This window comes from Crassostrea angulata, chromosome 3 (genome assembly GCF_025612915.1).
Source record: "Crassostrea angulata isolate pt1a10 chromosome 3, ASM2561291v2, whole genome shotgun sequence".
Taxonomy (NCBI): Eukaryota; Metazoa; Mollusca; class Bivalvia; order Ostreida; family Ostreidae; genus Magallana; species Magallana angulata.
Genome location: NC_069113.1, coordinates 10,812,445 through 10,836,881, shown reverse-complemented (window position 1 = coordinate 10,836,881; position 24,437 = coordinate 10,812,445). Strand labels below are relative to the sequence as shown.

The window sequence follows — 24,437 nt, the reverse complement described above, 5'->3', positions numbered from 1 at the left end:
GCATGGCATGCGTTCATTTCATTGGTCAAAACAGGCAACGACTCCAAAAAGTCATTGACACTACGTACTATATTTGAATCTTAATGATAAGTATGTATGTTATTATTGTTATTGATAACTTAAAAATAAACGTCTTATTTATGACGAACTATGTGCAATGATTCTTTAATTTAATGCCGAAATCGCTAAAGGGCACCTGCTGAATTTCCGTAATATCCGGATGAACATTATTACGTTTCAAAGCGTTTAGTCGATCCTGATTAAGTCGCCAAGGTGCATGTTCAAACAACTATGGCGTCCAAAGACCGACTAGATGACCTGAATCTTTCTTCAGACGAAGTTAAGCGTATTGGAGAGGCTCTGAAGAATGAAGAATTTAGAAAACTATTTGTGGAATACGCGCAAGAAATATCTGATCCTGAAAATAGAAAGAAATATGAGGAAGAGATCGCCCAAATGGAAAATGAACGAGGGATGAATGTCCAGTTTGTACATCCCCAGCCTGGCCATTGCATCAAAACCAGTGTTGACGGTAATACGAAGGCATTTATCAACATCTGTACCAATGATAAAATAGATGTTCCGACCTCCACACCTCAGGTGAGTCCTGATGGTCGCAGGGGTTTACATTGGCAAATACCACATTCCTTTTCCCCACCGAGGGATGATATTGTAAAATCTGGTGGAAAATGCAAAGTCTTCGACGTTGTATTTCATCCCGATACCTACAGAATGGGAGAGAATCCAAGATTCATGAAACTTGTTGAAGACACTGCTATAGAAGGGATTGAAAATCAATTTGGCGTAAAAATTGATAGAAAAAATCTGAAATCAATGCAAATGAAGTACAAAGGCGTGCCTGTTGCAACTGTCATTCGATCAAAGTCTGATAAACCATCTGAAAAAACTGCTAATGAAGAAATTGACAGTGTTTTGAAGAACTTACCATATCCATATGATGAAAAAACAAGTGCCCAAAAAAGTGAAGAAATGCGAGAAAAGGTAAAAAATAAGAAGAATATAGAAACCCAAAGAAATAAATCTAAGATTCCAGAGAAAAGAGAGGGGCCAACTGAACCCAAGTACTCCATCACCCACAGGTCAAATATTGACTTTCAGGAGTATCGTAATGCTCCAGATGCCAAGACCAGTACAAGACCAAATGAGTTAGAAATCAAAATTGAACTACCGCTGCTGGACTCTGCAAGACAGGTGGAGCTTGATGTCTTTGAAAGAAGATTAACTTTGTCGTCAGAAAAGCCAGCAGAATACAAGTTAGATCTCAATCTTCCATACCCAGTGGATGATGAGAAAGGGTCTGCAAGATTTGACAAAAATAAACATTGTTTGATTGTAACTTTACCAGTATTACCACAAGAGCAGTTAGAGTTGCCATTTTCTGGAACCAAAAATGAAGAACCCCAAGAGGAACAGATTTTACAAAACCAGGAAAAAGATGTACCAAAATTGATTGAAGAAATTCCACAAGATGATGACTTACCAGATTTAGAAGAAATTGATGCTGCAACAGAAGTTCCCTCTTCACTCAAGAATGAGCAACCAAAGGAAGAGACAACAACTTCGCTTTCTGTTCCCAAAATTGCTTATGGCTTTCCAGACTTTACATTTAGCCAAGACACAGAGGCAGTTGCATTTGTTTTAAATGTTTGGAATGTCTCCTCTGATTCTATTTCAGTAACTTACTTATCTTCTTGCAGTTGTCAGGTTCAGTTTGTATCATTGGGATCAGGGGGGTTTCCCATATATTATAGGTTCATTGTCAAGTTTGAGGAAGGTTGTGACATTGTACCAGAGCATTGCTCTACAGATGTGAATGATGCTAATATTGTACTGACTATCCTAAAGGAAAAGAAAGCAAGAAGACACTGGGATAAGTTCTATGCAGGCAGCAGTGAAGGTCAACTTCAGGTATATATTTCCTCTCTCTCTCTTTCTCTCTCTCTCTCTCTCTCTCTCTCTCTCTCTCTCTCTCTCTCTCTCTCTCTCTCTGTGTTCATGATGATCTTAGGCTTCCCAAAGATATTGATTGTACAATGTATAAATTTTTGTGCATGTTTTTTTTAATGTATATTGACACACACTTCTGCAGAATCCATATTTAATGACGGTATATATTATACAAGTACATGTTTAGGCTGGTGAGAAAATATGAAGGATATCGCACATGTCGTTCTTTATTAGTACACTGAACATAGATATAGGTCAATAAATATTTCATCAGATCCATATAGAATTATCTAGAAACTGCAAGAGTTTACTATTTAAAGAGACCAGTAAGAAAACTCCACGTAATTTAAATTTAGAATGTGTAATGGTCTTCGTATCCGAATTTAAATCAACTTGTCTATACGCAATATATATATAAAGGCCACATTTAAAGCTATCGACTTTGCATTTGTAAACTGTCCACACCACGTGGTCACGGTGCTCATTGTTTACAAAGCAGCCAACTTGACCTTGACTTTTATCGTACGAGGCATGCTCAAAGGACTCCATCAAATTACTCTGGTCGGCTGAAATTAGACTTGAGAAGACGTTGAAATATACACCTTGCACAAATCTCTGGCGTTTGGATTTTGTTATATTTTAATTCCACGATAATTTAACACCGTTTACGACTCGATTTGTTAGCTGACACACGGTTTAGATTCCTCGAATTGTTGAAGCTTGACGGTAAGCACGCGATCTTTCTCTCTTCCTATTTTATATGGGTCATAGCATTAATTAATTTATAGCATATAGGGTGATTTCACCATGCATCGGACACCTTTGGATTTTTCCCTTTGTTCACGCATCAAATATCGTCCAAATATAAATAAAACTTGTTTTAAAAGTTGCAGGTTTTCCCCTTGCTTAATTATTGAAGAAAAAATTGTGAAATTGTTAAAAATGTAGAAAATAAAGCAAATTAATGAAGCGTTGAACTATTTCACCATGGATCGGACAATATTTACCAAGCATCGGACAGCTATAGCAGTACAGTAGAGATTAAAAATAACAACATTTTCTGGTTTTAATGCAAAAATACAAAGGTTCGGAAATATTAATTTATTCAATTGCAATTCATATTTCTTTTAATGTAAGTCCTTAAATCTACATATAGGAATTAAGACTAGTGCTTCTGTTTAAAGGAATATTTATCAAAAGGGGTTCTTTATCGTGCCAGCTCCTACAGGAACTTTGGACTAAAAAGGGTTTGTCCGTAAAACTCGATTTTTAAGTGGTTTGAGGAAAATGTTTGTATCAATTATTTTTTAAATTTATATTTTACTTCACATTTAAAGTATATCACAAGGAATGGGCACATAATATCCATATTATTAGAAAAAATCATGCAGTGAAAACTGTCCGATGCATGGTTAACTATTGTCCGATCCATGGTGAAATGAACATATGGTGCAATAATGACCTTGACATTAATTGTTCAAATTTCTTGGACTTATTTTAATCAAATTTTGTTTCAAAACTTACTTCTTTCTAATTATTTTAGGCAGAGAGTGCATTTTCACTAATTCACAATCAAATGCACAACATTCAAATAATGCTTTAGTGTAAAATCTTCGTAACTAAATTTTCAATAATGGCGTATTTGATGTCATTTTACGGTGTCTATATTGCTATTTCTTTGACAATGTGACTGTCAAATTCTTAATAATGATAAAGTTCATTTGTTCTAATTCAGGAATATACGAAACAACACATGAGCGCATGCACATTTATTTGTATATTTATAAACAAAGTTGTCCGATCCAAGGTATGTGTCCGATGCATGGTTAAATCACCCTATGAGAAAGTTGTACAGCATACGAAGATAAGAAATGTAAATTTAATAGAGACCAAATGAAATGTTGAAAGTTACGGAAGACAGTTGCATCATTTCATCGAAGGAAGTGAATCAGCTGTTTGACCTACTTAGATTTGTCGACGGTTACTTTGATTATGAATAATCGATACATTTTAAACCCTTCGTCTTTAAAGAAAGTTGGGAGTATAATTCTGCAATAACGGAATGTGTCATATAAACCGCTTAAAAAAGATGACGTGAGCATTGTAAGCAGCTAGTACATGTAAAAGCATTACTCTCGGCAAGATGCGTCGAGAATAAAAAAAATTGGTCAAAATTTTTCAATCTCAACGAATCTCGCCGAGAGTAATAAAGCACATATTAAATAAAATGTTTTCCATATTAAGCATTAGTATAATTTTTATGATTTAAATATCCATGAACATTTGTTTGTAGAAAAAAACAAATAAAATCCCCCTTTTCAAAGAATTTTACTTTCGTTTTTATCTATTGACTTCCTTGTTTTGTAGGAATACTTGTTCGTTACTGAGAAAAATCTTCAGACAGAACTCAATCAACTGACCACAGAGCCCGAGGAAGAGACTGAACAGTCAGAAAATACACCCACAGTTGTTGTGACTGAAATGAATAAAAAGAAGTTGGCAATAAAGATCAAGGTACTAAACTCCTACAAAGATATACTGGTTTATACTGTATAGTAACTCTCTAAAATATATGCTAAATTCTGCTTTAAATGTACAGGATGCCAGTATGAAAATTGACAGTAGATACAAATACAAGATCATGCAATATTATAGACATTTGAATAAAATGCATATGTCTGAAATTGATTTTTTTTTTCTTCAGAAAAATAAGCAGCAAAATGTAAAAGCATCGCAATCATCTTCATCGAGCAGTAGGACTGTGACCCCACTGACCGATTCTGAGGAGGAAGAACTAGCATCAGTTGATCCAGGTCCACCATCTGCAGACATCAAGGTGCGGAGGGTTCAGCTCTTTCAGTGGATTCTTTATCATTATAATTATAAGGGTCGTCAATTATTGATTATTAAACTGGTGAAAGAAATACAATTGAAATCGATGAAAGGGAATGTATCCAAGATTATCCCTTTTCACTCATAAAATTTCACATGAACGAAACAATTTTCTTACGGAGATTTATAATGGGAATGTTACATCTTTTCTCCATTCGGAATACACTCGGAATATATCGCACAATTTTTTAACATTATCATCCGGGCTTATTAATGGCTGATGCAATGCAAAATCTCTGTAGACTTTCAATTTTTAGATGTTTATCTATTAAAAGGAACTGTTTTTCATCAGTTTCATCTTTTGTTCATAAGTTGTTTATTTTAGTTTATTTCATATGTATGTCCTATTCCGTTGCAGGTAGTTCATGATCTGGAAGTTCCAAATCTACATGGAATCTTGAAGCAGCGTTCGGTGTCGGAGTCCAGCGAGGACTTAGCCAGCTCTAATAGCAGCTGTAGTCCCACCAGTCCAAGAGATGAGCTGTTTGGATTCAAGAAGTCTGTCAAGTTCAATGACCACATAGATCAGACAACGTTCCGCACAGGTGCTGCTGTCACCTCCATGACAACTGCCCTGAAGAGCAAACGGCGCAGAAACAGGAAGAGAGAGGAAAAGAAAAATGGCCGCCAGCGACTCAACAGTGGAGGATCAGGTTAGTTTTTTACGGAGTATAGAATTTCAGAAATATCTTTAAAAGTTCTTTCCAAGTTTTCTATGTGTATGTGTGCTGTTGTTGAACTAGCATTAAAATTATGGTTAAGAAGATGTTTCAATTTTTGCCTGTTTATGTATTCAGAGGGAACATCTAGTGGAGAAGAACTAGAGGCTAGGCAGGCTTTAGAGGAGGAAGAAATCGCGTTGAACGGTGACCATCAGGACAGAGAAAATGAGGAAGATGTGAAAGAGAGCGAAGACACACAAGATCAGATCAATGAAGATGTTGCAGAAGATATGAAAGAAATGGGAAAGGGAGATAAAATTAGCTCTAATGTGATAGAGACGTGTAAAGTGGCCTCGGAGAGTGTTGAAAGCAAGCTTGTAAAAAGCATCAAGGAGAAATTGTCCATGTCTAAGTCTGAGCAAGGCAATGATAGTGATGATGATGGTGGAGAAGATGATGAGAGTGATCAGAAGGAAAAGGAAGTTCATGTGATAATCAAAGACGAACCTTTAGATTATCGGACTAAACCGAAAAATCTTGGTGATTCTAAGCAATCAAATTTCATGGAGCAGCTTGATAAGTCAGCCACTATATCTGCCAAGCAGAATGGTGAAGATTCTGGAGTGGAGAGTGGGATTGAAGGGCCAGGGGATTCCTCGGAGAAGCAAGAGGAGGGGGCAAAGACTTCCCTCAGCTGGGAGGAGACGGCCAAGGTGGATCCGGTGCCTGGGGGTGAGACCCAGACCCCCGGGACCACTGACCTGACCTCCATGGATCACAAGACCCAGTGTGCATTCTCCTTCTCCAATGCTATCATGTTTGATCTCGATGTTGACTAAGTCAACATCAGTTTCATCAACAACTCTTATTAAATGTTTTTGTATCGATTTGTACTTTATTTCAAATTTTCCCTTCTCCTTTTTGTTTTAATTACATGTACTTTGTTAGTTTGTGATAGGTATCTTTGTTGGACGGTGGATGTTCAATTCGTTGTAATTGTTGCATCATTTGTAAAAACTGTGTTCATTGAAAGGAATAAAAAATTTGACATTTATGATCTGGTTTTTCTTTACCTCAATAATAAAACTATGATAAACCTGAAAAGCAATTAAGCTTAAGAGCAGTTTTTTTTTTACTGTAAGCACCTGCAACAGCTGTTTCTTGATATCTATGAACTCAAAACAAAGAGACTATTTTCTGCATTTGTAATTAAAACAGCTAATAGTTGTATGCCACGTTGTGATACAAGCAGGAAGGCAAGTTTATTTCATTAACGGAAATGTATTGGATAACTGGGAAACGATGCAATCATACATCAACTCTACACAGAATTTGCTAAAAATCAAATATTAAGTATTCACACATAAGCTGAATAAAATTCATAGTTTAATTCGTTGAAAATAATCTGTATTATAAACCCTGTAGACCATTATTATAATACAACAATGCATCATGAAAGGTAGTTTTAATTTTCATATTTTTTTTGTTTTTGTTGCGAGAAATAAATCTACAGTTCCTAAAAATACGTCTTGAAACGAATCTTGTACAATTTAATGTACAACGAAGGCTCCGGGATAACTTGCATACCTTTCATCACCTGCATCTGTAAGTATTAAAATTCTCTCAGCGTTTATAATCATTAATTTCGGCAATAACTTGTACACACCTTCTTAGCTGTGTTAAAGAGTAAATCGCCCAAACATTCCAAACTTTAGATATTAAAAAAAATGTAAACGAAATATTTTAAATAAATTGGACAAAGAATTCCTCGTCTATATAACCCAGCTAGCTCCAAATTCTCTTACATTTTCGGGTCCGATTTAAATAATGGACAGAGACCATTGTCGTATCAGTATAAAAGTGTCGACACGAGGTCCATAGCGGTTATGTCCAAGTTTTTTTTTCTATCAATATTCTTACGTTAACGGGAACATTTTCACAATTTGATAGAGTCGGGAATGGAATACCCGGTGCCTTCGATGTCATTTACGAGTAAATATCTTCAATAGGATGTAAAACAACAAACCAACAATGCAAGACAATTTTTAGTCAAGTGCCTAGGTCGTGAAAGAGACAAAATTATTCTTTAGAATAGAATTATACTGGGGAAAAAATTACCATTACACCATTCCGAAAAAAATAATAATTATGGTACTAAATTCATTCTGACTCAATCTGACTTGATTTGATAACTTTTGAATTCAGGGAATTAATTAATTGCTGAAATTGACTCAATTGATAATTGTCGGTGGTCATCTCATTATGTTTGAAGTTGGTAGGTTCGCCTTTCTTAAATTTTAGAAAAATTCCCTCTTTTCCCTATATTATAATAACGTCTTAATCGGGCAATAATGCTGTAACTTAGGTAAATCACATTTTAATTAGTTTTCATGTATATTTACAGTATGAGAAACAGGCAACATCTTTAAAGAAACAAAACACCACATAACCGAGTATACATGTATATGGTTCGGACATTAAATGCGCGGTTCTAGATTTTTTAAATTTACACAGTAAAATTTCCGAAAATTTGCCTTGGACACCCCCCCCCCTCCCGGCAAACCCAAATAAAAAAAAATTCTGGATCTAAGCATGTATTATAAAAATAATGCGTCTCAAAAATCCGAAACTCCCTAAATCCTAAAAAAAAAAAAAATAAACACTGCATTTAGATAATTTATTTACAAATCTACACTGCCTATAGACACACACGGGACTCCGTCACACGCTGGTGTAGCCCTGCGCACGCTCGTTATAAAGAGGGGCGTGGTGGTGAAGTTTGGCGACAAAGTCTCTAGCCATGTTCAATGGCATCTCCGGATTCAAGTGAACAACGATCAAGGTCTTGGTCAGCCACGGTGGCATCTTCACCCCAAGGGTCAGGACACGCCGGTTGATGAGAATGGGGAGCGGATCAGACCTCCTCCAGGTGATGGCACAACGTCCAATCTGTTAAAAAAGGAACTTTCTTAATTTATGGAGTTCAATTAGTTTGGAATAAGATTCATATATCTTATGGTCGTAAAATGGGTACTTTTAAATTTCAATATGCCTGTCCACTTCTCAATAAGAGAATCGGACAATAAATACCGTAATATCGATTCGCGGAAATTAGCACAAAAAATGGTAGTGAATTCTAAGCTAAAAAATCTTTTTTTTTGTTAGAATGGGTGAGGGTGACTGATTTTAATCGGAAATGAATCAGAAATGACCAGCTATACTAATATGGAACACTTATTTTATAATTAATACATGTACGTCCATTCGAACACCATGATGTGAACCTACCCCGAAACATGCACACAGTCCGTCACATACGGGGTCTCTGACGGACACTCGGCTCTCCTCGGCCGTACCGACACTGACCGAGAGTTCCACGCCCTGTAAGCAGGCTAGCGGGAGGTTCTGGACGTAGACGCTGTTGAACTTGGCGATCTGGATCTTGTAGCCCCCGTCTGTACGCGTGGGGTCCCCGTACTCACTCAGGTCAGCATCTAAAACAACCCAAATGTCAACCCAAAGGTCAAATCAAAGGTCAGAATGACATGCAGTTCATATACTCCAGCAGCGGGACCAACAGCCAACGTACTTAATTCTTGATAATTTGGTCCAGAACACGGAATGGTCTGTAATTATTGCCAACAAAATAGTGAATTTATAATCAATTATATATTAGTCGACATGTTTGCCTTTTAGACGGTAATTATCCAAACGTAAAGAGGTGTATATTTTAAACTCGATATCTTATATAAACAAACTCTATGTAGCTTTACAGTTTGTTTTAAAATTTACAAAAGAGAGCTAAGAACCATTGATTCAGAGGTACGCACAATTTTAAATAGTTCAAGAGCTTATGGGTTCTTTGGTCATACGTGTACACTGAGGTGTGGAAGCAAAGAAAAATTTTTGGACAATGCTATCACTCGTTCGCCGTAGTCTTAGCCCAGTGCATGCAACGAAATCGATGCTGTGTTTTTGTGACGTACCCAGCACGCTTTCGGCAGACAGTATCAGCAGTCGTTGATTGGTCAGGCATAGACGACCTTTCCCAATGGATGGCTTAATGGAACCTTTCCCCTCTGCGTCCAGAAAGTCGATGTTATTGTAGTACAGCCATGATCCCCCCAGTACTAACATCTCCCCCTCCTCCAGCATACCTGATAAAACAACCAGTCAGTTATTCGGTCCAACATGCATCGAAAGCCGCAAATTTTTTGCGAAATTAAAAACTAACCACTAAATACAGTTAAAGTCGGTTATACCGAACTTGCTGGAGCTGTTGGATTTTAAAATTTTGATTTTACAATAAAAACTGTATATTTACAGCGAATTCGTAATTGAAATTACTAGACATAAAAGGATATGAACACATACTTGACCTCACTTACTTGATTATTTTTACTTGTATACATTAAGTTTATTGTCTTTTATTCTTAGATACCCAACCAGTTCAACAGTATTGTTATATGGGAACTACAGTTTAACAATAAGAGCTACAGGAAGATAGCAGTTCGTCATCCTTCATTAGCGAAGATGCCATTTCAGATGAAAGCATTTGCTTTCAGTACATATGGCAGCAATATGTTACACATTCATTTATATGATGAAGACGTTTTTTAAACAAAATCTCGACAGCTGCTCTTACATTCCATCAACATCAGCCATGCAGGTATACATCCGATATCTGCTGATCGGGTTTACCTATAGCTTAGCGATCTTTTTTATAGGAGCATAGGTGTAGGTGGCTGGAAATACCCCAGAAATTTCTGTTATGCATTTACTCTATTTATAGAATGTTTGATAATCCTTTCGCATAATTTAAATTTTATTTTCCTTGAATTCATCATAACCCGCATCAAGCTTTACTGTATTTATATAATACCTTTTTATCTTCTAGTATTCCAGAACATTTTACATGTTCGGTTTGAAAAACTTTGCAAAAACAAGATTTCTTCAAGTTTGTCAATTAATAAAGATGATTTAATCCTTATTACAAAATGTAAATTAATCGAATAATTTCTCTTCTTTAAGTAGCCACAACGATTTACTTGAATTGGCTAACATCTTAACAATGTCAAGGCTAATTGTTTCGTAGCAATAAAGAAAGCAACAATAAACCCTGACATTGATGAGGTTTAACTTGCTAGCATCAAAATGCATTGTTACCTTGAATTAATTGTTCATAGGTCAGCATCTCTCCGGGCCGTCCCTTCAAGTCCCATACATCCTCCTTCATCTCATTGGCTTGGTCCAGAATGGTCTCATTCAACTTGTAGAAATGTCTGTGACTTGTGTAGGCCTTGTCAAGAACCTGTTGTGACCTTGGATTGAAATCGGCCCGGGTCAAGGCCGTTGTTATGGATCTTGGTTGTTCAATGATGACGGTCTTTGTGTCCTTAACCTTAGAGTTGGCTGAGGGTGATGGTAATGGTTTGGGTGTGGCGGGTACGAGGGGTAGAGGTTTGTGGTTGTTCATCTGGCTGGGTTCGTTGATAACATACACCCCTTTGTTGTAACTTACTCCCGTTTCCTGCAATGAGATAGAGATAAAGGTTAATGTACCTGCAGCTTATTTTTTATGTCTTATTTTTTAAGGAATGCAGTTTGTTTAAAGCGAGACCTACAATAGCTTAATGTAATGCATGCAGGATATACAACAGTTGCACGTGTTGATGAGAAAAACCTCCAAGTGGATAAAAGCCTCAGCAGTTTCAGACCCACCTTAATTTTTTTGCAGCATTCCGTGTACAGCACTTTTTTATTCTTTACGAGTGACTGTAACATAGGAGTACTGACAGACACTAATTCTTTGTGTTCTCTTTGTTTCTTTGCCAAGACTGTCTAATGTCGTGTTGTAGCGCTGTATTATATCATATATCCCCACATTGATAATACTATTCAGAGCAATGTATTTATGTAAAAGCAACTGGCTACAAGTCCCAATAAAGAATTACCAGTGGATCCAGTATACATCGTTTAGTTGACGTTAGATTCCTTTCAATTCGTAATTAACGATTTTCAATATTCAATTTTGTTACTCATATCATGCCATGAATACGTTGCTAGCTAACGCAATATAGATGTAATCATTGTACCGAACGACAGAGCGTTTCGGCATATAGACAAGTGCCCTCAGTGCTTCATTTTTGACAAGCGTTTTATTGTTATATCGATTCCATGTTTCTGATGCCAAGTGAACACCATTTAGCATCGAAAACTAAACCCTCCTCCGCATTATTGTTTTGGCTTCGTGTTCTATCTCACTCATATCTTGCTTCTATTGTCTGCGAAAACATTTGCTCTCTGTCTTCTTGGAGTTCATAATGATCTCCAAGACATTGCTGGATGCGGTCTACCTTGGCAGATGTTATTCGGCAAAACGCAAGCACGGTATAAAATATAATTAGCCCCTCATCTGAGTAGTTGTTAAGAAGACATTTACATGTGTACTACAGTTCTTAATCGCTCAACACCAATACTTGTTAATGAAATAAAATCTGCAACAAACGGTCCCTCGTTAAGTTAATTCATCCTTGTTTATTTGCTCTGCGGTCAGATAACTGCGTTAATGAGCACATGAAGCCACGAGAGACAAAGTTGGGGGAGGGACGGAGAAATTTGACATAAAATTACCCTATCTCTCTCCAGTTTGTAATAAATCTAGGAATGTCTTCCCCACGTCAAAGCATCCCTAACCAGTATGTAAAATAAGGTTCATTTGTATGCTTTAATCATTCGTCTTCATTCATAAATTTTTATGGAGACGGCGATCAGCTCTGATTATTTTAATACATACATCTTCTTTCTTTAATCTGAATGCGAGAGTTGATGTAATCCCCGATAGAACATTCCTGACATATGATTCTGTGGGTTAAATTCACAGTAAACAGTCTGCAATTCATTTCTCCTCTAAAGAATGTGCATATGAAGCCCAACATAAACAAAAAGTTGGGAACATGCTGTTTATTAATTGAAGATAAGAACTTTTGAAGAGAAAAATGTAACAGAGAACCGTCATAAATCAAAGTTTCTTCAAATTTTGTAAAAAATTTAATGAAATGTTTCATATTACCCCCTCCCCCCTATCAATGACTAGTACGGTAGCAGTGGGTGTCCACGTACCTTTTTTTCGACGGGAATGGGTTCTGGGGCTGGAGTCACAACTACCTTTTGTCTCTGGTCCTCGACTTTAGGAAGTTCCGAATTCTCGGACCCATCGTCATTCTCAAACACGGGGGCGAGAGATGACGTCACTTTGTCCCGCATCACAGCCTGGGTGTAAGGTTTGGGTTGAGGGCTCGAGTACCCGGACTCGCCCTCCCAGGAATTTATCGCCCCTTGTCGCTGGACCGGAAACTCCACGTTATCGTAGGGTCCTAAATCCATCGGAATGAGGGTCAACAACAAGTTCAATCAAATAAAATGTTCAACTGTTTAAAATTCAAACCCAATCTCCATGATAGCACTAACAAGCACAAAAAGAGAGCATCCTATTGCGCAAACTTCTTTGAGAGTGAGGATTACGCTGATAATACCAGCGGTGAACAAAATCGCATTCTTTTCTCAGAGCTTATAGTAGAAAATTCGCGATAAAATATTAATTATATAACTTTCATGATCTCCTTGGTAACTCCGCAGATTTCATTTCCCGTGTTTCCCGAACCTCAGATTGCTTCCACATTTCTGATCCAAGCTCGAAACGTCCCATCCTCCGTATGAAAGTGATATGCTGACAGCATCTCCGGTGAAAGATATTTTCTATTAGCATTCCAGGGTTCGTGATCAGATTCAGAGGCTTTACTGATCTATTAATGCAGTAAATTACACTAGTCTCCTTCCTCGGTGCATATAAAAGCGATTAGCATGGAGGGAGAATCGGCGAATTTCTATGAAAATTCCGTAAAAAGAGTTATGCAGTTCACAGGGAGGAATACACACGCAGTGGTCATTATTTTTTGTGATGCGATCTCGGATCCTAAATCAAAAGGGTTCGTCCTTTCACTGGAGGGAAATAATCCGTGAAGCCCTTCACCAGCTGTCTCGCTTATTTCAGTATGTTAATTTCCAACATAAACCTTCATCACTATTATTGACGCGCTTACGGATGAGATATTACATGGTGTGTGTACTATAAAGGCGAGTTTACTCTCTATTTCTCTTTCTCTCTCTGTCTCTCTGGAGGCCGAGTCGGATAATTAGTAGGTCCCGGGACATCGGGCGCTTCACGGCAACTTGTCAGAGCGCCAAAGTCCGCCGGCAACAGCAAATGGTCAACTCTCTTTACAGGGGGAACGCGAGGATGAAAAGAGTGTAGCCATTTACCAGCGGGGTACAGTTGTCGTATCATAAAAAGTTGATTAATTACATCGTAAAAAAATAAAAATGTAACTGTTAATAAGTTTATGTGTGAATTATGTTATTCTTATCAATATACATCTACGTGTGTTCCCAATACAATTATTATGCAAGTACAGTGCAAGATTTGTTGTTGCATTGTTGGATAGGTACAAATTAGAGGGATTGTAGCATAATTATAGCCACCAGTCTCTCATTAGTCTTTACGGGTCAGCTGTTGGCTTTAACGGGATAATGTAGCAATTAAGTCATAATGAGGTCATTAACACACGTCGTAGACCCAGTATTACTCCTTTGTAGATTTGTTTATCTTTCCGTGTGTGTGTGTGTGGGGGGGGGGGGTGGGGGGTAGAGAGACTCTATTTATGAACTTATGACCCAGTGTTCATTTGAATTTAGGGCCAATGAAATTTTCTATATGCACGCATGTGTTATACATTAAAACTTCAAAACTCGATTTATTGGAGGCACCCCTTTTCTCGAAATTAACATTTCAAATGTTAAAAGTTTGCATATCATTACATCGGTATAAAACTGGAAACATTTTTAATTCAGTTATATTTAATGTGTACATATATGTCACATTTATGATATTTTAATGTATATAAAGAATAAACATTTTAACTATTTTGCATTCGTTCTTTCTTTCTTTATTTCCTCCCAAAGGAGATTATCATAACATATTCACAAGAATACAAACATATAGACAATTGTAAAGAACCTAATTATTAACCTAATAATCTCTCGATCAAACTAATTGCTTATTTATCAGTTTCCAAATTTTAGTACCAGTTTTCTTCAGGGGAATTCTTCACATTCATTCCCCTAAAATCGAGTTGTGGGCACTGTGATAATCTCTTTAATAAATAAATAAATTTATAAAAAAATAATTTTTGTTATTTTTACATATTTAAATATAAATTGCCTTGCTTCTATCTTCTTTAGAAGATTTATTAGATCTAATGTCGTCCACTAACTTATATCACCGTGAGTGCAGATGAATTGCAGGTAACTGAAAAGTGACTGACATAGGGAAAAAAATCAGAAACCTATGTTAGACAAAGGAGGTGGTGATTGCACGCACCTACCCCCTACTGAAGCGTTCTACATGCAAATCAATACAGGACCAACATTTCTAAATCTTTTATCAATCTTATAATTTTATACTTGAATTATTCTTTATGCTGTTATAGTTGTGATATTTACTTGATGAAAGTTTTAAAAGTGCATGTTATGAAAAACCGTGGTGCGTGTGTATGTGATTTTTTTTAAATGTGATTATCTTTCATCAGAAGTGTCCTATTAATTTCTCACATTAAATACTGTTGATCAAGAAGAAAAGATGGGTCTTCTACAGAGTTGTCTTTTTCTGGTTTGATAAGATATGGCCAATCTTTCAGGGTTCTTTTTAAATCAAACATTATTTTAATTTCAAAATAGTTTTTATTAATAAACTCAAAACTACATGTAAGAAGTTAAAAATCCGGAATTACATTTGCTTAGCGAACCCGATACAACTTCCGTACAAATCACGTGATATTGACATGTGATCGAAAACTTGGAGCAGAAAAAATGTCGGGAGCTGGTGATAGAATCAACATTTTCCCTTCTCGAATGTAAATATACAATCGGAACTTAATATAATTATGTTATTTTATCGATTTATAAAGTACTAAAGAAGGTGACAATAATGTACATTTGTAAAAATGTATTTGGCGTAATGATAATATTACCTACACTAATCTGTAAACTTATGATAAACAATGATACAATGTAGTTTTATTTAGATTTTGTACTTTTATAATACTGTTATAAAATTTGTCCTCATTTTGGTGATTTTCTTATACACAGGGTTAAGCTTGTTTATCTAGATATATAACGTTATGTACAAGCAAATACGCAGTGCATAAACATGCAGATCGAGGGGCTGTCACAGACACTAAATGTTTTGCAATAAATTTTACCCCATAATAAAATAATAACACAAGGTAACTAACTCTGTTTTACAAAATGAGGCCTTTTCCGTTAATTGCAATCATTTTCGCTTCCAACTGGAAAATAACGGACAATTTCTTTTCTATGATAATTTATCTTCAAAATCACATAGGCATATATACTGGTACTTGCTGTTGTTTATATGGCACGCCAAAGTCACAAAACTGAGCTACACAGTCAATAAACTAGGTTTACCATTTTTAAACTGTAGTTTATGACAGGGGCTGACAAATACATTTTTTAAGCACTTGCCCTTGGGCAAGTGGCAAGGCAAAATTTACTTGCCCTACCTCAATATCTACTAGCCCAACCAAATTCTTTTTTGTGATTAAAAATAACAATACACATACCGTACGATGTTTTTGTCCTTCACTTTAATTTTTTCCACTTTTAATACGAGTACTCTTCATAAAATATATAGTTTTGATTCAACATCTCTTTCTCTTGGTTTTCTCGAGAGTGTGTTAAAAAATCAACACTTAACATGTTGACATTTAGTTGTATTTGTTTTAAAGGTAAAAACAAACATTTTATAAACAGTTTTGGGTGTTTTGATAATTTTTTTCACCTTAGGTGAATGTCCGAGATACAATGTAATAGGTCACAAGCGCACACGTCTTGACGGCCATGATTTCATTTAGGCCACAGAGGTGTTAAAAATAAAGGTGAAATGAATCATTAGGTGTTGTATCTAATCATATTAAGCCTGATATTTTAATTTTAAAAAAGTTCTAGGCTATGATTATGATTAGTGAGTGATAGCGGCGTACATGGAGACAGTGAACACAGCTCAAAGAAGTCGAACATAGAATAAACAGCTCAAATTGATGTTAAATTGTCAGATTATGATCAAAACAGATTTTGCAATTAAACACTTGAACAAAGATTAAATTAGTTTTAAGCATTATGATAAACAAACACAAGAACAGTCGAACTGAAGAACAGTTGTTAGAATTTTATTTCATTATGATATAGCCTATGCTGCACCTGAACAAAAAAAACCCGTCAAAATCCTATTGTGGTGTATGATTTAAGCACCCTGAGATCGTAAAGAATTTTCTAGAAAAAAGTGAGTATTATGTTCAGCAAAATACGGTACTTTCATATTTAGTACATATGCGAAAGTTTAAAAAGTCACTTGCCCACGGGCAAGTCCCTACCGATTTTTTACTTGCCCGATCGGAAAAACCACTTGCCCCGGGCGTCGGGCAATCGGATTTGTCAGCCCCTGGTTTATGAACAGAAAACTGTTGTTAATGACGTTAATCTATGTTTCACATTTGTAAACCATAGTTAACACAATCATCTATGTTTCAAAAGTGTAAAAATATAATTAACACATTTGATGTTTATTGTTAATAAACCACGTTTATCGACTGTGAAACTATGTTTAGCTCATTTTCGTGAATTTGGTGTGCCATATATTTCCCGATAGTTTTATCAGCATGAATAAGCAGCATCCAGCCATTGCTTGCCAACTAGAAAAGTTACTTTAAACCTCTATATAGAAGTCTCTAATTGGGGTTCATCGAAAGGCAAAACTGATTGCAATTCACAGAAGGGGGTTACTCAACGGAATTCAGAGTAATATTACATTACATTAAACTTTAGTACAGAAACAAGTCTGTGTGCTGTGCTCTGTGTTGTAAGCAGAGTTATTTTTACTTTATCTCATTTGTAAAAGATTTTGACTTTATATAACTTCACAATTTAAGTTCAGAAAAAATTGATGAAATTCATATTTGGGAAAAATGTTACTGTACTTTTGAAACTTTTCCCACCACTGGCAGGTTTTGTATACTGACCATTTTTTTTAAATCCGAATGAGTACATGCAAGACTAAGTTAAATCTAGTGGGTGTGTAGTACGGTACATGTTTTTTTTGGGGGGGGGGGGGAATCTTGCAGATAAGTTATTTTGTGATAAATTTAGAAACATAAAATAAATTGTAAGCATGCTAAGAATTTGAATGTTATTGATTATTAGGGCTATGGCCATTATGAAGGGAAGACTAAAAGGAGCTCAAAAGGGCCATAGTCTACTGAAGAAAAAAGCTGATGCTCTCACCATGAGGTTTCGAGCTATTTTGAAAAAGATTATAGAGGTAAGATTTTTTTTGGTAAAACGTCAGTTTTCTTTAACACATGATTCATTTGTATTACTTCAAGTAATAATTAAATACCACAAAAACGCTAAATTGGTTAATCTGATAATCGGTTAATCTGATAATTTTTGCCTGACAAACAGACTATCAGATTAAGCGGAACCCTCTGTACCACCAAAGATTTGTTAAATTGGAATTTATAGGTCATGAAATCAGCTTAATCTAGAATTGTAACAAATCATCTGTTGTATTTTAGACTAAAGTTTTGATGGGAGATGTGATGAAAGAGGCTTCGTTTTCCCTAGCCGAAGCTAAATTCACTTCAGGAGACATTAATCATATGGTTCTACAGAATGTCAACAAAGCACAGCTGAAAGTGCGATCCAAGAAAGACAATGTAGCAGGTATAATAGCAATGTTATACTTTGGGTGAAGAGTTGTTAAATGGACATCGTTTCATTTAATGTGAAGTGAGTTAAATTCATCAAAATATTGTCTTTTATAACAGGTGTGTTGTTACCAGTGTTTGAGGGTTATCAAGATGGATCTGACAGTAAGTATTCATCATTGTGGTTGAAATGTAGTAAAGAGACGAATGAATTTTAAAACATTTCTTAAACTGAAAATAAAAAGTGCTTTACACAATTGAAGCATTAATTTGAATTTCCTAATCAATTAAAGGGGATAAAGAGTAAATATATAAGAGACTGATAATGTCTTGATCTAATGGAAGTTTAAAATATATGTGTAGATGAAAATGAATGACCTACACACCGGTTGCTTCCTATGCAGATAAAATTGAAATACTGTCCTTGATTTGGTGTACACTTACTGGTATATTTAGTGAAAACCCTGATGCCAGGTTTTAATGTTTAGAACAGTTAACCAGTAGCTTGCTGTTACAGGTTACGAATTGACGGGTCTCTCCCGAGGAGGACAGCAGATAGACAGATTGAAGAAAAACTATGCACGTGCCATTCAGTTACTGGTGGAGCTGGCCTCTCTACAGACAGCATTTGTTACATTAGACGAAGTGATCAAGATAACAAACCGCAGAGTCAATGCTATTGAACATGGCAAGTATTCTTCTGAATTATGATTGAAAATTTTACAAGAAAATTAAGGATTCCATGCTTTTGATGAATAGGATCAAACCTATTTCAGGTATGAGTACATATTCATTTATACTAGGGATACATTGATTATCAAACCAGTAAAGTTTATCTAAATGTAGATCTTTCTTTATTGGCATTTTTAAGAAAGAGAGAAAGTTATTGAGCATTTTTTGTTCATTTTCAGTCATCATTCCACGTATTGAAAGAACATTAGCCTATATTACTTCAGAACTTGATGAAAGAGAAAGAGAAGAATTCTATAGGTATCTATGACCTTTTCTGAAACATTTTTTAATGTTCAATTTATTGTCATCATCTTAAACCCTGTCAGTCTTGCAGAAAATTACAAACCATGAATTAATTCATTGAACTTTTTTCGTTCTCGTGAATTACCAGGGTATTCATGCGCTTTTCTGATCAGCATGTTTTCACATGATTTTTGTTTTCATGTCTCCAAAAATTTAAAAGAGTTTTGCTTTCTCATCAATGAATTTGGAATATTAAATACACTTTTTCATGTGTTTATGACAACAAAAAAATTCAACTAGTTGGCAAATATCAATAAGCGTATACAAGACCGGCTGTGAGTTTACAGCAATGATTTATGGTGTAATCAGGGCCCCGCTCTGCGGGTGACCTATATTGATCATTATACCCTCCCTTTTATCTGTCTGTCCATTTTAGATCTATCCCTTAGGCACAATCTGACTCGTACTTTACCCACAGAGTGCCTTTGGGTGTTCAGTTACCTTGAACCAAGTTTCTAGGACTACGGTTTAGGTCATACCAGAATTATCTTTAACATCCTTGTCCGGATCATGCATGTATATTCTCTCTCCCTGGTCCAATCTGGCTCATTCTTCACCTACATGGTGCCTTGGGTAAAAAGATGTGGAGTGACCTTAAATGATGTTTCTAGGCCAAGAGTCGAGGTCATATCAAACAAATCAAAAATCTTTTTTTCAGAGCATATATACTATTTTCTAAGTGCTATCTGGCTCTTCAAAATTCAAATTAACAAAGCTTTTGGGTATAGGGATGTGCACTGCAGTGGCTTTAAACCAAGCTCAAGGTCAAATGTGAAGATCATAGCAAATCTCTTTAAAATCTTGCTTACTGAGGTAGATTAAACCCCAGAATGCCTGTTGGTAAAGGGTATTTACTGGTGTCATAAATCCAGTAGCTTGAATTTAAGTTCTATGCCAACTGGAAAATATGTCAGGTCAAGGTCAAAGCAAAGTCCTCTGAAATGCTTTTCATTCTATTTTCCATTATTTCAGCGGGGCCATTTGAGATGGTCACCACCCAAATGATGTTAAGTTTTTATTATTGTAGTCTTTTATGACAGATTATACTTTATCATAAAACTAAATGTTTTAGAACATTTTATCAAAATTTGTCATTTACAGGTTAAAGAAAATTCAGGAGAAAAAGAGGAAAATTAAAGAAGAAACCGAGGCCAGATTAGCTGCCTTCAAAGCTAGTAATGAGTTTAAGGAACCAGCTAGTCTTCTAGCTGAGGAAAGAGATGAAGACCTTTTGTTTAATTGATGGACTAAACCTATAGTAGTGATTGGATAGAATATTGGATATTAATGGAATATCATAGCTTCCATGACACCATTAAGTTATAGAGTGTATAAACAGACTAATATAATATTACATGTACTAGTATTCAATTTTAATCATAGTGGCTTGTTTGTTTTTTAAAGGGGTAAAAAATGCTGTTGTTTACAATGTAAACAAAAGAAAGAGTTGACCAGTATGTCAACATTTGAATTTTTACACTTTCATTTCGTTGGATAGCCATTTCAGAAGTCCAATAAAGGCTGGAAAGCAGATGTAGGGAAAAATATCCAACATTTACGTTTCAATATTTTCAAAGCTACAATTATATACCATATACAGCAATGTGTAAATACAAAGTATTCCCCGTTTATGTTTTGTGAATCTAGTCTCTGCAGCACCGCCGGTGAGGATGTGTCGCAGTCAAGTCCTGTGATTAAACGAACAGAGCACCCACTGCTGGTCCTTTGTGTGGTGCATGGTTCAGTGTGATCCAAATCAATCCATGTAGTGAAGAGGTTGAAGAGTATGTTGATGGAAAATGATCGTTGTTATAGGGTTGAATTTCATTTAATAGTATTATAATGGAAATAGGTATACACTATATTGTATGTATTCGGGAATTATAATTTATATGTATATCATGATTGTTGATATAGTGAAAAATGTACACGTATGTACAATGTAAGAATTATCAGTTCAAAAAATGAAAACAAAACAAAATAAAGATGACTCAAAACTTTTGACTTTTTATTGCACAATAAATAATATCTGGGTATTGTTAAGGATAAATAGTGATTAACAAAGAAATACAACAAATTAGTTATGTTTAAACAGTTTATAACATATTGTTTGTCTTGGTAGTTTGTCATGGCAGTGTTAAATATGTTAGACTGGCGTGGTGCTTACAGAACTACCACCAACCACAAAAGTTGGAGAACTGAAGTTTGGACATTCGCTAATCATCCTGGAAAAAAGAGTAGAAATTATATTTATAATGCAAAATAAATAAAAGTAACTCCATGTAAAAATTACCATAAGCTGATATTTTCTTTTGAAAAGGAGAAGAAAACAACTTCACTGGCTTTTAACAGAGTGATTATTGTTTAAATTGACATACCCACTCATCCTCATCCACCCCTTCTGCCTGACTTGTGTCAGCGGGCTGTGAGGATTTCATGCCCATGATTTTATCAGTCCATGAGCCTCCCACATTTTCACCCCCAGCATAATTTCCTTTTGTCTTGGCCTCAGCATCCATTTTTGTTATGCTGCCTTTGAAGGTATAGTGACAAAAAGGATTTCTTATGTCTTTGTATATTGGTAGACACCAATAACAAGATAAAGACTTGTAGGATGACAGAATATTTCCGTAATGTTTTATAGGTATAGATGGAATGTCAACCTTTTGTTAAGTGCAAAAACAATTGCTAAATTTTGAGCTTTTACTCCAACTCCAGACAGATAATACTTACAGATAAATGGCCCATTTCCTGATGTTTTTACTCTGATCATTTCACCTTCTTCCAGTTCCATTTTTTCCATTTCATTTTCCTGTAACCATAGAGATAGACAGCCTGTACATTCCTCAGGTAACCTGGGTGATGTAATCTTTGTAAGGTCATCATGACATACTATGTCCTTGACCTGATCTGTACTTAGTTTATCAGTCTGACCTTTTGGTTCAACCTCTGAAAAGAAAAAAAAAAGTTTGTAAAGTTGCATTGATTTTGGAAAATTGTGTTGATGTTGCGTTATTGTAACAAATACATGTACTTTAATTTGTTAATTTGCATACAAAACAATTAACATATAAAACCTCATATTTATTGTTTTTTTTTAATCTTATGACAACAGTTTTTGGCAAAAACAAGCCAGTTCAAGACATGTTTACATTTTTGTCCTCAAATGATTGACAACTCACTGTAAGATGAATTGAGGTAGCCTGTCCTCACTTTGTGGGTTTCACTAAAGTTGGGCTCAATTTCACGGCCATTACTCTCAAACTTTCTCCTGTGGGCCCTCTGTACCTCTGTATGCAGTATGTAATAGCGGAACTGTATCCCAAGAAAAACACATGATGTTAAATGATTCATTCATAAATGTAAAATGAAAAATTTTTTTTAGAAGTTTTTACCTTAGTTATTAGTAAAATATGTAACCTAACAATTTAACAGAAGTTTCCTTTTATTATAGGTATAACTTTATAATATTTGACATTCAGCAAACATTTGAAAAATGATCATTTGGTACCAAGTATAATCCTTACCTTTGAATGTGATTTGTCAGTTACACTGAATCGACTCCTTCCTTTGATATTTCCCTCAAGAATGACTCCATCTCCACTAAAAGTATAAAATAAACCTTTAAAATGAAATACTAATAATCTTTAAAAGTTAATACATAATAAAATCTTTTTCTGAGCCATGAAGACACATATGGTCCTTGCTTATCCCTGGTTTCTGTGGTGCTAAGTGGATGGAAGTTTACGACTCCCCTTGGATGGAACACGTACCAGTCCATCACAGGTCAACTCCCACTAGCTTAGCTGGTACCCACTTTCAGCTGGGTGGACTGGGAAAATATAGATAAAGCACCTTGTCTAAGGGCACAACATCAAGAGACCACAGCGGGGAATGAACCAGGGACTTTTGGGTTTATACTGGCCCAATGCCTATGACCACTGTAAGAGCCATGTGCACATTACACCATGCTGAAAATGCTTGGAATATATGGAATATCAAAAGATATAAATTTGTGATGTTTGCAGGAGAGAGATCATTCAAAAAGAGGCCTATGGGCCATTTCGCTCACTTGTAATAAGAGAAAGTTTATGTGGCCCTATTATTATATATAGTATTAACAAAATAAGATAGTCAATATCTATTTTCTTGAAGTATCTGTAAAATTATGGACACTGAATATGCATAAAGGCTCTAATAATTCCAAAGAAAACTTTTGATCACTTTACAGACCTGTGCACAATATCTTGATCTAGGTATTGTTAAGTACAAATTCTAGCTTTATGTAAGTTAAGCTGTACATCTTCTACATGTAGTAAGACAATGCTGAATTCAAATTCTTTTTCTACAGCTCATTTAAATGTTTCATTTAGTTTAGCACAATTTCTTTGCAAAACATGACACAAAATAATTATTGGTGAAATGAAATGCATGCTCTTGATAGACAAAAATGTGAGTTTACCAATGCTTATCAGCAAATGTGCATGTTCTTAACAAAGTTATAAACATTAAAACACATGCGTCTGAATCGTTATCGGTAATTAAGCTGTTAAATTATGTCTGTGATATATTTAATAAATATATCTCTTCCCATACATTTGATAACAGCAAGCTTACTTATTCTCTTTTAAGAAGTGGACAGGCATAGTCAACATCCATGGATGTGAATGTAGGCTATACCTGCATGTCCACTTCTCAAAAGAGAATACTAGCTTACTGATCAGCTGAGAAAAAATCAGAGGCCTGTGATTAAAATTAAATTTAAAAAAAACCACAGCCAGATATATTACCTTGAATATTGATTAGGCTCCCATTTACCAGGAATGTCAACATTTATCACCGGCAAGTTGTGCAATGGTTTGTTGTCATATATTCTACTCATCCTTCTTCTATCAACCAGGAAATGTTTCCGATTATTTGTTCGAGTGACCTCCCTTTTTATTGATAATATCAAAACCATACAAAACAATTACAAGTGTATAGCTTGTTCGGATATTCAAATGATAATTTTTAATATTAATAGTTTGAAATACGTATT

At 35.5% G+C, this 24,437-nt stretch overlaps 4 protein-coding genes across 5 annotated transcripts; 2 read left to right on the top strand and 2 right to left on the bottom strand.

The window, feature by feature from the left end:
• Window positions 1–191: 191 nt before the first annotated feature.
• LOC128178107 (protein kintoun-like) lies at window positions 192–6,576 on the top strand. Its single transcript, XM_052845117.1, has 5 exons — window positions 192–1,929; window positions 4,336–4,482; window positions 4,673–4,804; window positions 5,219–5,513; window positions 5,658–6,576. The coding sequence occupies exons 1-5, from the start codon at window positions 292–294 to the stop codon at window positions 6,359–6,361; spliced, it is 2,916 nt and encodes a 971-aa protein (XP_052701077.1). The 5' UTR covers window positions 192–291; the 3' UTR covers window positions 6,362–6,576.
• Window positions 6,577–8,185: 1,609 nt separating this feature from the next.
• LOC128178528 (uncharacterized) lies at window positions 8,186–13,785 on the bottom strand. Of its 2 annotated transcripts, none has more exons than XM_052845742.1 (5): window positions 12,690–13,785; window positions 10,689–11,052; window positions 9,509–9,679; window positions 8,811–9,016; window positions 8,186–8,471 (listed from the first exon to the last, which is right to left on the bottom strand). In XM_052845742.1, the coding sequence occupies exons 1-5, from the start codon at window positions 12,906–12,908 to the stop codon at window positions 8,244–8,246; spliced, it is 1,188 nt and encodes a 395-aa protein (XP_052701702.1). In that variant the 5' UTR covers window positions 12,909–13,785; the 3' UTR covers window positions 8,186–8,243. The 2 variants fall into 2 exon arrangements, with proteins under 2 accessions (XP_052701702.1, XP_052701701.1); XM_052845741.1 differs by having other exon boundaries at window positions 12,645–13,784.
• A 1,613-nt stretch (window positions 13,786–15,398) lies between these two features.
• Window positions 15,399–21,396, top strand: LOC128177311 (V-type proton ATPase subunit D-like). The gene is made up of 7 exons (XM_052843979.1): window positions 15,399–15,493; window positions 17,859–17,976; window positions 18,233–18,380; window positions 18,485–18,529; window positions 18,882–19,052; window positions 19,276–19,354; window positions 20,501–21,396. The coding sequence occupies exons 1-7, from the start codon at window positions 15,450–15,452 to the stop codon at window positions 20,640–20,642; spliced, it is 747 nt and encodes a 248-aa protein (XP_052699939.1). The 5' UTR covers window positions 15,399–15,449; the 3' UTR covers window positions 20,643–21,396.
• On the bottom strand, window positions 21,381–24,349 carry LOC128177310 (arpin-like). The gene is made up of 6 exons (XM_052843978.1): window positions 24,190–24,349; window positions 22,927–23,002; window positions 22,582–22,714; window positions 22,133–22,348; window positions 21,778–21,932; window positions 21,381–21,624 (listed from the first exon to the last, which is right to left on the bottom strand). Exons 1-6 carry the CDS (start codon window positions 24,279–24,281, stop codon window positions 21,616–21,618), a joined length of 681 nt encoding a protein of 226 aa, XP_052699938.1. The 5' UTR covers window positions 24,282–24,349; the 3' UTR covers window positions 21,381–21,615.
• Window positions 24,350–24,437: the final 88 nt, after the last annotated feature.

Coding starts and splice junctions, on each gene's coding strand:
- LOC128177311 (XM_052843979.1), top strand. CDS start 15,450: ATGTCGGGAGCTGGTGATAGAATCAACATTTTCCCTTCTCGAAT. Junction 18,381..18,484: donor CAAGAAAGACAATGTAGCAG/GTATAATAGCAA, acceptor CTTTTATAACAG/GTGTGTTGTTACCAGTGTTT. Junction 19,053..19,275: donor AGTCAATGCTATTGAACATG/GCAAGTATTCTT, acceptor GTTCATTTTCAG/TCATCATTCCACGTATTGAA.
- LOC128177310 (XM_052843978.1), bottom strand. CDS start 24,281: ATGAGTAGAATATATGACAACAAACCATTGCACAACTTGCCGGTGATA. Junction 23,003..24,189: donor GAGCCTAATCAATATTCAAG/GTAATATATCTG, acceptor TTATACTTTTAG/TGGAGATGGAGTCATTCTTG. Junction 21,933..22,132: donor AGGAAATGGGCCATTTATCT/GTAAGTATTATC, acceptor ATACCTTCAAAG/GCAGCATAACAAAAATGGAT.
- LOC128178107 (XM_052845117.1), top strand. CDS start 292: ATGGCGTCCAAAGACCGACTAGATGACCTGAATCTTTCTTCAGACGAA. Junction 4,483..4,672: donor AGTTGGCAATAAAGATCAAG/GTACTAAACTCC, acceptor TTTTTTCTTCAG/AAAAATAAGCAGCAAAATGT. Junction 5,514..5,657: donor ACTCAACAGTGGAGGATCAG/GTTAGTTTTTTA, acceptor TTATGTATTCAG/AGGGAACATCTAGTGGAGAA.
- LOC128178528 (XM_052845741.1), bottom strand. CDS start 12,908: ATGGATTTAGGACCCTACGATAACGTGGAGTTTCCGGTCCAGCGACAA. Junction 11,053..12,644: donor CCATTCCCGTCGAAAAAAAG/GTACGTGGACAC, acceptor ATCTCATTGCAG/GAAACGGGAGTAAGTTACAA. Junction 9,017..9,508: donor GTCTGCCGAAAGCGTGCTGG/GTACGTCACAAA, acceptor GGGTTGTTTTAG/ATGCTGACCTGAGTGAGTAC.